This window comes from Pimephales promelas, chromosome 10 (assembly GCF_988280905.1).
Source record: "Pimephales promelas chromosome 10, fPimPro1.hap1.1, whole genome shotgun sequence".
Classification (NCBI taxonomy): Eukaryota; Metazoa; Chordata; class Actinopteri; order Cypriniformes; family Leuciscidae; genus Pimephales; species Pimephales promelas.
This window is the reverse complement of record NC_142778.1, coordinates 6,314,829-6,330,785: the sequence shown is the minus strand read 5'-3', so window position 1 is coordinate 6,330,785 and position 15,957 is coordinate 6,314,829. Positions and strand designations below refer to the sequence as shown.

The 15,957-nt window shown below is 37.4% G+C and overlaps 2 protein-coding genes across 3 annotated transcripts; one reads left to right on the top strand and one right to left on the bottom strand.

Annotated features, from left to right (window-relative positions):
- The first annotated feature begins 1,883 nt into the window (after nt 1-1,883).
- On the top strand, nt 1,884-8,146 carry LOC120459892 (F-box only protein 40). Of its 2 annotated transcripts, XM_039647368.2 has the most exons (4): nt 1,884-2,228; nt 2,658-2,676; nt 2,786-4,618; nt 7,219-8,146. In XM_039647368.2, the coding sequence occupies exons 2-4, from the start codon at nt 2,674-2,676 to the stop codon at nt 7,435-7,437; spliced, it is 2,055 nt and encodes a 684-aa protein (XP_039503302.2). In that variant the 5' UTR covers nt 1,884-2,228; nt 2,658-2,673; the 3' UTR covers nt 7,438-8,146. The 2 variants fall into 2 exon arrangements, with proteins under 2 accessions (XP_039503302.2, XP_088991474.1); XM_089135348.1 differs by lacking the exon at nt 1,884-2,228 and having other exon boundaries at nt 2,235-4,618.
- A 613-nt stretch (nt 8,147-8,759) lies between these two features.
- ttc36 (tetratricopeptide repeat domain 36) lies at nt 8,760-12,141 on the bottom strand. Its single transcript, XM_039647366.2, has 3 exons — nt 11,982-12,141; nt 10,639-10,827; nt 8,760-9,253 (listed from the first exon to the last, which is right to left on the bottom strand). Exons 1-3 carry the CDS (start codon nt 12,085-12,087, stop codon nt 8,985-8,987), a joined length of 564 nt encoding a protein of 187 aa, XP_039503300.1. The 5' UTR covers nt 12,088-12,141; the 3' UTR covers nt 8,760-8,984.
- Nucleotides 12,142-15,957: the final 3,816 nt, after the last annotated feature.

Below are 15,957 nucleotides of genomic sequence, written 5' to 3'. Positions count from 1 at the left end.
GGGGTCTCTCAAATCTTCAAGTTCTGTTGAACTCATCTTTCATTGAGAAAGAGAAAGAGAGCTCTGACATTCAGTGCATCCCGACCCCATAATGAGTTGATGTTGTTTCCATTTGATGCGCTGACCTGCGGTCACGTCTTCCTCTTGTGACTTTAGCTGGTGCTCTAATCTGTTATTAGTCTGGTTGTAAAAACAGCTTTACTATAATGCCTCATTTTCAATTTCACTAATTTTGTCCTGATTAAAACTTTCTTCATTAATGTAGCAAAATTAGGCAAAGTTTTATGTCCCGGGGGAACCTATAAAATCCCATTCTTAATTAGGTAGTATCAGTAAAGACATCATTGCAAGGTGGCTTCAATTACTTATTTAACATTAATAACATGAGACTGGATGCAGATTTGTTGATAGGCTAAATTTATTTGATCTTCGGGTCGAGTGAAAGTTAAAATCTCATCAACCAACAATTTAATTGAGGCATCAGCAGTTTTCATTTTATTGACTGACTTTACTTCAGATCCAACATCTGATTAATTTGTTTTTATTCTCCAAGGATGCTAATAAGGGTCATTGTTGCTTTGTAGACACAATATTTTTAAAGCATTGAATTTATAATTTGATAAAATGTAAATAAATAAATATTTAAAATGGAAAAATTTGTGTGAGTTCAATAATGTAAGTTAAATACATAATAATATGGTCAGATACACGTTCCTTGCATTCTAATGCTTCCTGCTCATTTCTATATCACTTCAGGATAGCAATATCTTCAGGATAAAAATGTACCTTGTAATATTCCACAATTTACATCAAAGGGCTGTACTGGCACCTAGTGGACAGTTTGTTTAATACGATCATTATTTTGTGTTTTACAATTCAGCAACATTTTTCTCAGAAGAGTGTATAAAGGTATTGCAAAAGGCATTGCATTTCTTTGTTTCTTTTTTTTTTTTTAATATATGAAGAGTTCAGATGCAAAAGCCTCTAAGTGCCATTTAAAATTTTCTTCTAAAATGATCATTTTTTATCAAGCTTGTATATTTAAGTTCAGTGATTTCACTAAAATTGCAATGATAATTACCTATTAATTGTTATTTAAGAGAAATTACTGAACTTAAATATACAAGTTTGATAAAAATCATCATTAAAGAAGAAAATTTCAAATGGCATTTAGAGGCTTTTGCATCTGAACTCTTCATATTTCCTATTTATGGAACAACATATTTCCTTACGAAAACGAAGTATATTTCAAGTTCATTTTATGTAGTATACTTAAGTAATGTTCAAGTATATTTTTAAGTATACATTATGCAGTAAGTAATGCCACTGTGTACTAGTAGTAAACTTGTAAGTGTATTATTTTAATATCGCTTGGGACTAAATTGGCCCACTTTTAGTACATAAAAGTATATGTTTAAGTGTACTCTAAGTGTAACAGTGAGTGCACAACTAGTTCATAATTATGTATCTCATGTGTACTGCAAGTGAATTTATGGGTATACTAGTAGTTTACTTTTTTACTGTAATACTACAAGTATACTTTGAATACTTAATTATACTTTTAACTATTTCTGGATCAAAAGATTGAGTACAAGAACAGGACAAATATACTTGCTTTTCTCTCAGTATAAGTCAAGTACACTTAAGTGTAATTTGAAGTATATTTCTGAGAAGTACATATGGTATACTTCTGAGAATTACAGGAAAAATAAACTGAAATTTTTAGTTTAAAAGAAGTATACTAACGGCACACTTGAATAAACTTCTTTTTTGTAAGGGTTAGCCTTCTGTTATCAATTCACTCATATTTAATCACCAATCCAAAACTCAATTGTTAAAAAAACAGCTATTGTTCTCATTGTTAAGTGGTGATTCAGAGCTATTGATCGTCCTTTTCAATCAGTCAGCACAATATACAAATGACAGTGTTTGTGTGTGATGTAATGCACCCATGTTTCTCAAATGTCTATTTATAACAGCTGAATGCAGGAGAGGTATTTACAAGTGAACACACACTGCAAACACACACAGAGAGAGCAGTGGGCAGCCAGTGTGGCACCTGGAGAGCGACCGGGGGGTTAGGTGCCTAGCTCAAGGGCACCTCAGTCATTTCCTGCCGGTATTGAGAATCGAACCCGCAACCTTCGGGTCATCAGACTCTGTAACCATTAGGCCACGACATTAAACACACACGCACATTGTGCACGCTTCAACAAGGGGAGCCCGGGGTAAGTGAGGCTGACCTGTATTTATGCTTGACACCCTTAACAATGATAAAGGCGTCTAGGAGTGTGTTACTGCTCTCTCCCAGGGAATAACAATTGTGTACATGTATTGTCGTAACAATGGGTAAACCTGTTTACTGTTTTAAATTCAAAGTCTGATGCAGTGCATGAAAGTGCATGGCTGTAAACAGTTTTCTTAGGCATTGTGCTATTTTTGTATGGTCAAAAAGCTCAAATGTTTAGGTTTGGCTCACTCTTGAAAGCATTGTCTGATATGTAAATATTTGGTGTAGTCTAAGAATTGTTTTTTCATGTGGTATAATGTTTTGTCTAGTCTTGAAAAGCAAGTCAATAATAGTCTAGACAGTAGCAACAGCGGAACATTTCAGAGACTTGTTGACTCTCAGCGTCTATTCCCTTGTCTCATTTCAGAGTCTTAAACACAAGAATGGTAAGCTTCAAGCTTTCAAACAAGCTAATGTTACGCATTAAACAATACAAGTACAATAATGTGGTTATATTGTTGGCCTCAAATACATGTTTTGGATTGTCACCTTCAGGGCAAGAATAGGACCACCAACTCAGGTCTTCACGAACACTGTGAAAAATGTCATAACCAGGACTGCAAGATTCCCATAGACATCTCAACGTCCTGTGTCTTCATTTCCTGCCAGCTGAACTGCGGTGCAGCCTTCCATCTTTGTAAAGAGGACGAGCATCGTCTTTTGTGCCCTAAGGAAACTGTACCATGCCTCAACTCTGGCTATGGCTGTCCCATTACCATGACTCGCCAAAAAATTGCCCCTCACCTAGAAGTGTGTCCTGCCAGTGTGATCACTTGTACCTTCGAATGGAACCGATGGCCTGTGAACGAGACCGATACCACCTTCTACAGAAATGCCATCCAGGATCCAAACTGCATGAGCCAGTTAGACCTTGCTATGGCCCTTAGAGATCAGAAGCTTCTGTTTAGCTCAATTCAGATGAAGACACTCTTCCCTGAGTTGATAGAGAAGATGGAGGAGACTGAAGTTTCACTCGATGGTGCTGTTGGAGGTGTTGATCCAGAGTCTCCGAACTTACCCCCGGAAGAAATGTTGGAGAATAGTCTCAATGGGGAAGAAGGACAAGAACTAACCCAAGAGGAGAGGCTGGCCCTTGCTAAGAGTAAAGATGTGACCTGCTTGGAGAACTACGAGATGTGGGAGAGAATGTTTGCAAAGGAGAAGGAAGGATGCAAGCAAACCGTGAAGAATTTAGATGATAAAAGTTGTCCGATTAAGGATAAGGAAGACCCCAAAGTGACCCCTCAGAATTCCAACGATGACATTTCCGGAACAGGTTTAGCTCCTTGGCAAGATGGCATTCTTGACAGACTCGGTAAACTCAACGTGGCCGAGTATAATATGTATCTTGTGCACAACGGAAGCATGCTAATCAACTTTGGCCAGCTGGCTGCTTGCACACCTAGAGAGAAAGATTTTGTTTATGGCAATTTGGAGCCCATTGAAGTTCAAACCATACACTCTTTCAACTTTCCAACCAGCTACAGACCCAAGCGTAGCCACCTCAAGGATCCATCAAAAATAGTTAAGAAGACACACCAGAATGTGGACACATCTGAATTAGGTATTGCTATTGAAAAGCTCCCAAAGGCGAATGAGATAGAGGCGACACTGCTGTGTGCACTAGAAAGAGAACTGAAGGGTCATCAGATATGTGAGTCAGTTGGAATCGACGGGCTATATGTTGACTGTGGCACCCAGACCTATGACTTTCACTCTGCTCCATTCAAAAGTGATGCATCTTTGGCCAATGTTGTTGAGGACCAGCCGCAAAACCTACATGTGCAGATTCAGACAGAGTGTGTGACTAGGAGACACAACAAATCCTGCTCCGCCTTTAGTTACCTGTGCTGTAATGCTTTTAGGCGTGACGAATACCCCTGGCACTTTAGAAACGTGCATGGAGACATTCAGTCATGTCTTACAGGCTGGTTTTTACAGCGGTGCCCACTGGCTTACCTTGGTTGCACCTTCAGCCAGAAGCAATTTCGGCCGTCTAAATATCAGGCTACAGTGAGCTATGATACAGATCTTAGCACTTTCATCTTACGACCAGAGGTGGCACCGTCACTTAACAAAGGAGTAAGAATCGCTGACAGTGAACGCAAACGAGCAAGGAATTTGGATTCTCTGAGCAGACTTCCTTTTGAGGTTTTACAACACATTGTGAGTTACCTGGAAAGTGTGTCTTTGGGTCGTCTATCTCAAGTTTCCAAGTTAATGAGGGAGGTGTGCAGCACTGTTCTTCAGCAAAAGGGTATGGTGTACCTTAAATGGGAGAAAAAGACATACTCTCATGGTGGATTCACCTGGAGGGCCCGGAAAAAGGTAAACGCCTGGCTCTTGTCATCAGCCAGTACCCTTCAACTAATTCCTACAAGATTCAAAAGCATAAAAACTAGGAACCGGATCTCACGGGAATTCGTACGAATTTTACGAGGTGGCTAATTCGTAACAATTCGTACGACCTCACTCGTTCGAATTAGTAAGATTTTGGTAAATCGTACATATTTTACGAATTAGCCACTTCATATGAATTCGTACGAATGACCTACCCCTGACCCCGCCCCTAAACATAACCGTCACGTGGGTTTAGACAAATCGTACAAATTCGTACGAGTGAGGTCGTTTGAATTAGTACGAATTAGCCACTTTTGAATCACTCGTACAAATTCGTACGAATTGGCCGTGAGATGGGGTAGGTTTAACGCGTTATTAACGGCGTTAACGCAAAACCATTTTAATTTTTTTATCGCGTGATTAACGGTCTTTTTGTCCTAGCAAACTTTGTAGTTTTTTCACATGCTTTTGCAACAGGACGGCGTCTTTCGGCGTCTCGCGCTCGTCATCCACTCAAAGCCGGCTCGCAAGCCGAAACGTGTGCTTGCGGCGTGCCTGTTGTTTTGTTTACGGTCTAGCTAGATCCGCTTGTGCTTTGGTCGAAGAAGCAACAAAACGTCCTCGCGCAGCGCAAGCCATTGAAATGAATGGGTTTTTGAAATGCAAGGATGTTTTGTTCCGCACACACTCGTTTCGGCTTGCGAGGTAACGTTTTGAGTGGATGATGAGCGCGAGATGCTGAAATGGATGCCCTAAGATACTGAATGGAAAGTTGACTTTTAAAAAGTTGCCAAATTGTCCCACTAACAAGACCAAGTGATCTGTGTGTTTTGTCGTTGTGAACTGAGCTATCATCATCGCAGCACGTCCGAAACACCACTTGATGATGGCCAAGCAAACACACACACACACACACACAGATGGAGCGAATTCTCCACCCCCTCGCCAATTTCAGGACCTCGTCAGTATTTATTTCACCCATTGATGGACAGTGTTACATTGTGTGAGAGATTATTTGTATATGTTAGTGTGAAATTGAACGCTATTCCAATGTTATTTCCAATAATAATAATTAAAAAAAAAAACACTAAACAAGCCAATCCACTTTCCCATGTTGATAAGAGCATTAAAATGAGAAAAAATAATGTAACAAAAAGAAATCAAAAGACATTTAGAATAGCTAAAAATGTGCGATTAATCGCGAGTTAACTATGACATTAATGCGATTAATCACGATTAAATATTTTAATCGCTTGACAGCACTAATAAAAACATAAATATAGGTCAGTAAATATTCTCTGAATAATTTTCCAAAACCTGTATATTATTTTTCCTGAACACAAAATAATCTTTAAGCTACTTTACACCATAAACCGAGCAAACAAAGAACGTTCCCCAAACAGTGAATGGTTCCCCTTTGGTTATTTATTTGGGAATAAGTTCCAAACTTTCTAGGAACGTTCATTTTTAATTTTATTGTATAACCTCAAACTAAAGCCTTGCTGGTATTGTGTGTGTGTGTGTGTGTGTGTGTGTGTATGCAATCACCTAATAAGAACAAATACACAACATTCCCTAATGGATATATTAAGGTTTTATTTATGTTTCATGCACTGTATTCCACTATAGCTTATGTGAGGAAGTCATATTATTATCAATATTGTTTAATTTTGTATTATTCATTTAATTATTCATAAAAAAAGATTCCCATAAGTCTCGAAACCATGTGCACAGTCACAATCCAATATCTAATTTTATTCCAGGAACATTAGCAGTGTTGCAGGGCACGATAAACACTCTAAGTACATTGGTGCTCCGTTATCTATTCTCTGAAGTATGTGGGTCAGAGAGGGCGTACATGGGTCATTTGACTCTCTCTGGCTCCATGTCAGTCAGCTATACACTGGTAAAGGTTTACTTTTGGATGACAGGTGGTCACTCTCTCTCTCTCTCTCAGCTCATTGTTTTGGAAGCAATTGATTTTAGCGTTTAACCAGTAGGGGCTGTAACCTGCACTGTTGGAAGCCAATGAGAATAGAAATCTGGAATACTGATCACCATATTGATATATTCACAAAGGGCTCTGGACAGAAATATCAATATATTTAGCCCTTCTAATTTTGCTAAAAACAACATTACAAAAGTGACATCCACTTTATTTTGCACAGTACTGTTCAATTCAATTTAATTCAAAATAATTTGTATAGCACTTTTCATAATACATATAGTTTCAAAGCAGCTTTACAGAACGTGCATTTCAGAAATGTACATCAAAAAAATAGAGTTAGTTAATCATGTATTAATTTAAGGCATAACATATTGCCAGCGTTGAGTCATCTCTTCACAGCCGTCGAGTTTTTACTATAGTTTTATCATCTTCTTTTGTCTGTGTGTGTGTGTGTGGAATGCTTTGCTTGAAAAGTATTTTTTTTTAAATGCCATTTGGTTTGATTTTCTTTTTTTTATGCAATGACATAAGTGATGCTTTAGTGTTCAAATATTTTAGGACCATACTGTGGTTTTCAGTCATTGCAAAGCCTTAATGAAATCGCACTGATTTATATGGGACCCTTCTCATCTCCATGTAGGTATGGGAGTTTAGCACTCTGCACTCGCCAGTGGATAAATGGGTTTTTGAAGACATGCCGCCTATGTCAGAGCACCTGAAGGTCTGTCCTTTCTATCAGAAGGAGATTCGAAGTGAACCTGTCCCATTACCCAGCATGACAGATCTCCAGGAGAGAAGAGGAGAATTCCAGACTCTAGTCAATAGTGTCCTCACTACTGTCAAGTCACACAGAGAATAAGAGACGGCTGTGTGGCGCAAGCTGTGGACTTATAATTTAAAAGCATGCTGCATGCACTGACCTCATCAAATATTTCTAGATAAAATTGTTATAGTCAATTGTTAAAGTCAAAGGGACAGTTCACTCAAATAAATAAATAAATAATTCTGATCACTGATTATCATTCTGTCATCATTTACTCTCACACTCATGTCAGATATGATATTTTGAGAAGTTATCTATACAATGAAAGGGTTTGGTTACCAAAAATTCTTCAAAATAACTGATTTTGTGTTCCGCATAAGAAACAAGGTCAGAAATCTGGAACAACATGAGGTTGAGTATATGCTGCAGATTTTTTATTTATTTATTTACTTATTTTTCAGTGGACTATCCAGACAGATCTTTGCTGACCTCTACTGGCTAAGAAAATGCACGGTCATAAAGGCTTAAAAATAACCATAAATGCATTTACAGTGGGATGGTGAACGTGTGTATAAAATCAGATGTTAACATTTTACAAAGGTCTCATTTGTTAATATATTAACTAGCATGAACTGCTATGAGCAATATACGTTTTACAGCATTTATTAATCCTTCCTAATGTTGGTTAATCAAAATGCAATTACTGTTTGTTCAAGTTAGTTCACAGTGCATTATCTAACATGAACAAATACATCTTTTGATTTAACAAATGCCGTAAAAATACTGTTTATTACTAGTTCATGTGAACTAACCTAGTTGACTAAGGTTATCAAATGTGTTATTGTAAAGTGTTACCAATCTGATCACCTTCTTCAGCATGATTGATTTAACACATTTACTTATTTGATTAGCAATTAGTGATCTTAAATATTTCTTAATTTAATTTTATAGTTGTTTTGATTTTTTTAGATAAGTTTATTTTAGGGCTGTGCAAAAATTAATTGCGATTAATCGCATCCAAAATAAAAGTCTGTGTTTACATAATATATAATTGTTTTGTATATATAAATACACACGTGCATGTATATATTTAATAAAATGTGTTATTCATATATAAAATATTTATATTTCTATAATATAGATTATGTATATATATATATATATATATATATATATATATATATATACATAATTTAAGCGCAAATAATTCTAAAATATATACATGCATTCATAGGTATTTATATATACAAAATAATTATATACAGCACACACAAATATATTATGTAAACAAAGACTTTTATTTTGGATGCGATTAATCGCAATTAATTTTTGCACAGCCCTAGTTTATTTTCATTATAAAGACATAAATTCCCTTCATAAAGTTCATTGCAACACAATTATGACAGCACTGCAGGAAGGAAGAGCAAAGTCCTGAAAGATATTTATTATAGTCAAATATATTTTAAACAGATATATTTAAATTTTTTTGCATCCCCCACATCCCCCAAAGTGACCAGTCACCTGAAAAAGCTTTGACTTTATTCACTTATGAAAACCAGTTAAAATAAAATAAAAAGTCAATAACAAATGCTTTTGTTACAATACAATGAATATACATTATTTATGAGTATTTTGCTCATACTCTATTGCGTCTCTGACACTTCTGGGTTGCGTAGTTTATTGATGACCTCTGACAGCATGCGGTTACATAGGGCAGCGTAGGGGTTCAGAATCACAGCCTGTTGCTTGGCAAACTCACTGCCTAGAGTCGCTGCTCTCTCAAAGTCCACCCGAGCCTCCTCATCACGACCCGACAACCTGAGAAGAAGCCCGTGCTGGACCAGAGCCTGGCAAGCTGATCGCCCAACGCCGTTGCTGAGAGTGATGGCACGCTCCAGATCTTCAACGGCACCTGAGATAGATTATAGATCATCGGTTAAGTGAGATAACCCAAAAATGAGCTTCACATTTGCCTTGGAACTGTATATGAAACCAAAAATGATCCCAGGTTTCATATGGCGATTTTCCACTGCATGTTACGGCAGTTCGTTTCGTCTCGGTACGGCTGACTTGTGGTGCTTTTCCACTGCATGGTACGGTACGGTACAGCTCGCTTCAGTTCGCTTTGAATGGTACCACCACTGTTGAGGTTACAAGCGTACCGTACCGATACTAAAATGTGACGTTAACACACTGCAGATTACTGATTAGTCAGACAGAATCGTCACTACCAGCGTCATTGTAGTTGCGAGACATCAAACCCGCTAGATTTAAACAACAGCCATCGCTGTTGCGCCTGTTTTAAAACTACTTGCTTTAAGAAAAAAGAAAGAAAGAAAACTTCCAAAAAATGAATAGCTGAATCGTGGTGAGTGGACGAAGTGCAGATGTTATTCTCGTTGTTTGCCGAGGAGCGGAGTTTATGTCATGCAAATCTGACCTTTTCCCTCCAAATTGTGAGATAAAAACCGAATTGCAAGATGGTAGAGGCACTAAAAGGTCAAAAATAAAGGTTTCAAATCATGCACTATACTCTGAATTGTGTTCCAGGTATGTCATTTTCAGCTGTGAGCCCCCTAGTGGAGCTGAAGGTTAACATGTTAACATTATCAAAGTATTGTGCATGGAACTGCATGAGAATTAGTCTTAATTCATTGATAATCTGCCCATGGCTAATCATGACTTGTGTGAATGGGAATAAAAGTTGTTGTTTTAATGCCACTAGTGAACTTAGAATGTATTTCCATGATGGTCTCTAAACGGAAATGCAAAAATTAAAGTTTAAAGGGTAACTAAACCCCTGGTCAGAGCCTGACTCCACCCACTGGCAATATTTGAAAATGCTGAAAAAGTGGGCAGACCCCAGCGGAGATAGAGGGGACGAAATAGATGCTAAAACACTCTATCCTGATCGTTTTCAATACTCACAATTCCAATTCCTGACTCCCTACTGTGGTTTTGACGACACAAGATGGTTTTTATATTGCCAAGGGCGTAGCTCGCGTGGTGAGCTGAAAGCTGCGTACGTCACGAAGAACCGCTAAAATCCAATAGGAAAATTCAACTGCAGTAGCCACCGTTCAACCTGAAGAGGGCAGCACTAAGACGCTTTTACACCATATATTGTAGAAATAGAACACTTTATAAACAAATGTCAAAAAAGTTACTTGAATCAATGACTGGTATTAATAAAGATCCATTCTTACAGATCATTAACCAAAAAAAGTTGGTTAAGTGTTTAGTTACTCTTTAAAGAAATTATAGCCAATTCTGGGTGAGAAGGAAGAGACGTATCACCTTTCGTGTCTCCCTGCAGGCGTTTGGTCTGGGCTCTGTTGTTGTAGGCTGAAGCCCTTTGAGGAAGGATTCTGATGGCCTGGTTAAAATGCTGAAGAGACGCAGGCAGGTCTCCAGACTCTGCAGCTGAAACTCCCTGCAGTTCCAGATCTTTCACCTGCTTCACTAGCTCTGGCTCAAAAGCACTGTCTAGAGATAGACAGAAATAGAAAAAAACTGCCTAGAAGTGTTCGCATTCAACCATCTTTGTAGCATTTGAAACTTTCAAGATACGAAAGAAGTAAGAATAGATCTATCTATCTATCGATCGATCGATCTATTGATCTATCTATCTATTTACTTCTTTAGAAATGTAACATTAAAGAATTAGTTCACTTTTGAAAAAACTTTTGCTGATAATTTACTCACCCCCATGTCATCCAAGATGTCCATGTCTTTCTTTCCTCAGTCGAAAAGAAATTTAGGTTTTTGATGAAAACATTCCAGGATTTTTCTCCTTATAATGGACTTCAATGGGAACCAGGTCCAACCGAGGTCCAAACGACAGTTAATAACAGTTTCAGATGCAGCTTCAAATGTCTTTAAACGACACCAGACGATGAACAAGGGTCTTATCATGCGAAACGATCGGTTATTTCAAAGCTTATTCCAAAAATGTAACTTTTCTAAGGACAAATGCTAGCCTAGCTCTATTCTGTGAGGCGCGTTTGTAACATCACGTAATACGTAATTACGTTCAAAAGGTCACGGGCGATCAAAATCGTCCGACATCGTTGTTTTACCTTTTAATTCCTTTTTTGTAAACGCCGTTTGAGTTAGTTTTCACGTTCAATCTATGCGTTCAACTTGTAAACACTCTGACTCTGTACTTCTGGCTACGTCGCCCGTGACCTTTTGAACGTAATTACGTATTACGTGACGTTGCAAACGCGCCTCACAGAATGGAGAAAGGCTAGCATTTGTCCTTAGAAAAGTTACATTTTTGGAATAAGCATTGAAATCGTTTCGCATGATAAGACCCTTATTCATCGTCTGGTGTCGTTTAAAGACATTTGAAGCTGCATCTGAAACTGTTATTAACACTATCTTTTGGACCTGAACCATCCGGTTCCCATTGAAGTCCATTATATGGAGAAAAATCCTGGAATGTTTTCATCAAAAACCTAAATTTCTTTTCGACTGAGGAAAGAAAGACCTGGACATCTTGGATGACATGGGGGTGAGTAAATTATCAGCAAAAGTTTTTTTCAAAAGTGAACTAATCCTTTAAATGAGACAGTTGTTTATCATCATTAGTTACACAAACCATGCATGTGTTATCTGATTATGGATTGTATTCTTACCATCATCTATCAGATCATCTTCTTGATTTAATCCAGGAATATCTCCAAAAGGGCTGGTAGGGTTAAAGATGGCCTGTAAAACGGCCCTGTCGTGAGCTGATGCCATTTTTTCGAGAGTGGACCAAGATCCAAAAAGGAGAGAATTTTTAAATGGATTGCATTTTTGTGGGAAAAGAGGAGTTCCCTGCTAAACACGTTCCAGCACTCCACACTAGCCAATCAGAAGAGGGGGTGGAAGCAGGACTTTGAAATGGTCTGTGTTTGATTAAGTCTGTGGGATGTTACGGACGGAGTCATTCCACAGTCATTGTGTGTAGCACCTTAAAACTTTTCTAAAAACTGACAAGCTAAGAAAAAATATTGGTAAAACAATAGCCTACTACTTAAGGGATAGTTCACCCAAAAATGGAAGTTCTGTCATCATTTACTCACCCTCAAGTTATTTCAGACCTATGAATTTATTTCCTCTGCTGAACACAAAATAAAATGTTTAGAAAGAATTTGGTAACCAAACAGTTGATGGGACCCATTCATCATCATCATCGTGTGGGTAGAGGAGAAGGGGGTAGGGGTTGGTTCAGTGTCAGGTTTTGCTTCAAAATATGTTTTAAATAATATGAACAAAACATATATTTTTTTATTCAAAGATCAGCAGTCTGTCATTAGTCTTTAGTCTGCCACAAATAAATAAATAAATAAATTAGGGCTGTGCAAAAATGAATTGCGATTAATCGCATCCAAAATAAAAGTCTGTGTTTACATAATATATTTGTGTGTGCTGTATATAATCATTTTGTATATATAAATACATACACATGCATGTATATATTTAAGAAAATGTGTTATTCCAACCCGATCTCACGACCAAGTCGTACGAATTCGACGAATGATTAAAAAGTGGCTAATTCGTAACAATTCATATGACCTCACTCGTACGAATTAATAAGATTTTGCTAAATCGTGTATATTTTACGAATTGGCCAATTCGTATGAATTCGTACGAATGACCTACCCCTGACCCCGCCCCTAAACTTAACCATCACGTGGGCTTAGACAAATCGTACGAATTAGTACGAGTGAGGTCGTACGAATTAGACACTTTTTAATCATGCGTCGAATTCGTACGAATTGGTCGTGAGATAGTGTTGGTTATTCATATATAAAATATTTATATTCATCTAATATAGATTAGTATAGTATTTATAAATATATACAGAATTTAAGCGCAAATAATTCACACACACACACAAATATATTATGTAAACACAGACTTATAATTTTGGATGTGATAAATCGCAATTAACTTTTACACAGCCCTAAAATAAATGTGTTACTGTTGTAACAGTGCACAGGCTAAATCAGACCTTTCAGGCTATAGCCTGACGCAAATAAGCCTTATGCAAAAAATATTATTACAACTATATTGTTGATAATTTAATAGGAAAAATAATTATATTATATAATTTTAATAATTTTGTAGATTCTAAATAATTTTGTTGATTCAATCCCTCCTTTAATTCCTCCTAATCAATCCCTCCTTTAATGCTTTCACACCAGACGCGAATAGCAAATCAAATTCGAGCCTATATGCGTGAACAGTTTGAATCCATTTGCGCGTCAGTTTAGAAAAAAGTTTAGACTAGCTGCCTGCACAATCACTGTCCTCGCGGCTGCGTCTGCTGCAACTTGAGGCTGATTGCAGGACGACTCAACTTCCACGGACAGTTTTTAATGTTTTATATCAAGATTTTGCTGTAGTATAATTTTTGGGACAATTAAGGCCGTTTTCGGGATTCGGGTCAACAGCTTCGATTTCGGGACTGTCTTCGTAATCCAGATTGAACAGTATTACTGTAACTCCTGCACTCCATAAACAGAAGATCTGTTTAGGAGTTGTTGGAGACCTGGTGCCGTATTCACAAAGAATTTTAAGGAAATTACAATTTTTAATTTTAAGGCTAAAAGTAGCTCCAACTGGCGAATTTAGGAGCAACTCCTAAAAATAATCCGTATCACTCCTAACTTTAGGACTCCTAATTTTTTTTCACTAACTTTGCGTTCACACCAGACGCGAATAGCCTGTCAAATTCGCGTCTACCACGTCTTGTTTGACGCTTGACCACTTTGTATTTATTCGCGCATAAAAACAAAAGTTTGAAGCGAAATTTACGCACGTCGCATCACGTCACGAATCAAAACCCGTTGGTGGCCATCTTTTTTTATATTGATTGGCGCGAATTGACGCCAAAGTTCAGATTTTTCAACTCGGGCGGCAGGCGCGAATTCACGTCAAACGCGTGAATGCACAAATATCAATAACTAAATCATTGAGCCGCAGGAATTTGTTATGCGCATAGCGCGTCTTTGCATTGACTTAACATTGAAATCACTCGCTGACGCGCTAGTCCAGTGTGAATGCACCATAAGAGTAATTTAAAAGTAAAGACACATTTTTGCTCAATTTAAGTGTGTTTATTCGCTTTGCATTTTTGCAATCTTTGGATTGTAATATTCAGCTATATATATATCCCCAGGATCCCTTATAACTTTAGTAGACTCATTTCGGTTTCTTGATTACAATTTTATGTTACTAAAGTATCTTCAAAAGTATATGTGTGATTATGGTTTAACATTCTACATTCTTTCTCTTTTTGTTTGAAACATTGACGGCTTTATGCACAGTTTCACTACTTCCTGAACTTCAGCCAGCTCCTTGTTTCCTGTCTGCCATTATTGGGCAAACTTGATTAATTTAGGTGTGCCTGATTATTGTTGCCGTGACTATGAGGTCAGACACACCTGAATTAATCAATTTGTCCAATAATGGCAAACAGGAAACAAGGAGCTGGCTGAAGTTCAGGAAGTAGTGCAGCTGTGCATAAAGCCAATTGCCTTCGCCTGAAGTGGATGGGTGGGAAGTGGTTGTGTTTTCTCTCAAAGCCACATGAGGGCAGCAGACAGCTTTTTATATTTGGACGACTGTATACATTCCCACAGGAGTCTGGTAGGATTGCCTGATCACCATTAGTTCTCATTTAAATGGATGTATATATATATATATATATATATATATATATATTTTTTATTAGGTACAATGTTTTTTTTTTTACTGTTTCACTCATTAATATAGGCTAATAAGACAAATAGTAAACATCAAGAAAAAGTGGACATTTTTGTAAACAATGCTTTAGTGTAATAGTGCCTTAAATTCTGTCTTTACATGGACTGTAATTGCCCATTGCTTAAGGGTATAAACTAAATTGCTGATTAGGGCATTTGTTTGTGTTTTTCTGAACAAACGCTATTGCCATGTGTATAAAAAAAAAAAAAAACATGAACACATATTGCAGGATTACACAAGGCACACTTAAGTTTAGTCATCAGTTTTTTTTGTTTTTTTTTAAATAAATTATCCTGTTTATGTAAATGCATCTTTGTAAAAGCCCAGAGTTTCCGAACCATTTGCTGCATCCTACAAATAACTATGAAATAGCTGAGGTAATAAGTCAAGCACAAAATGCAACTATCAGCAAAAAAAGCCACGCTAATCTGAACACATTTGTATTATGGACATTGAATCATCATGACTTTTTCTGTATTTATACTAGGTAGTCATACATCTTCAATTAACAACAACTAGGGCTTACAAAGGAGGACACAAAATGTGATTCCTCAAGTGTTTAATGGAAATATTTGAGCGCAGTATTTATACCGCTATTTTGTTTCAGAGGGATCGTTGGATCAGATCACTCTCTGGCCACCTTGTGAAAAACACTGATGATGACAAATGAACATGGAACAGAAATCACGTCCCTTTGCCCCTCTACATCTGATCGGCCCAACATCTGCACATCACTCACGCATAAATTAGCATGCATTTACATAGCAAAGCCTGGCAGATTCAATCTCTTATTCAAAGTAGACCAGCTTTTGTCTATTAGAAGCCGAGACTGTCCACGACATGACATGCCTCAGT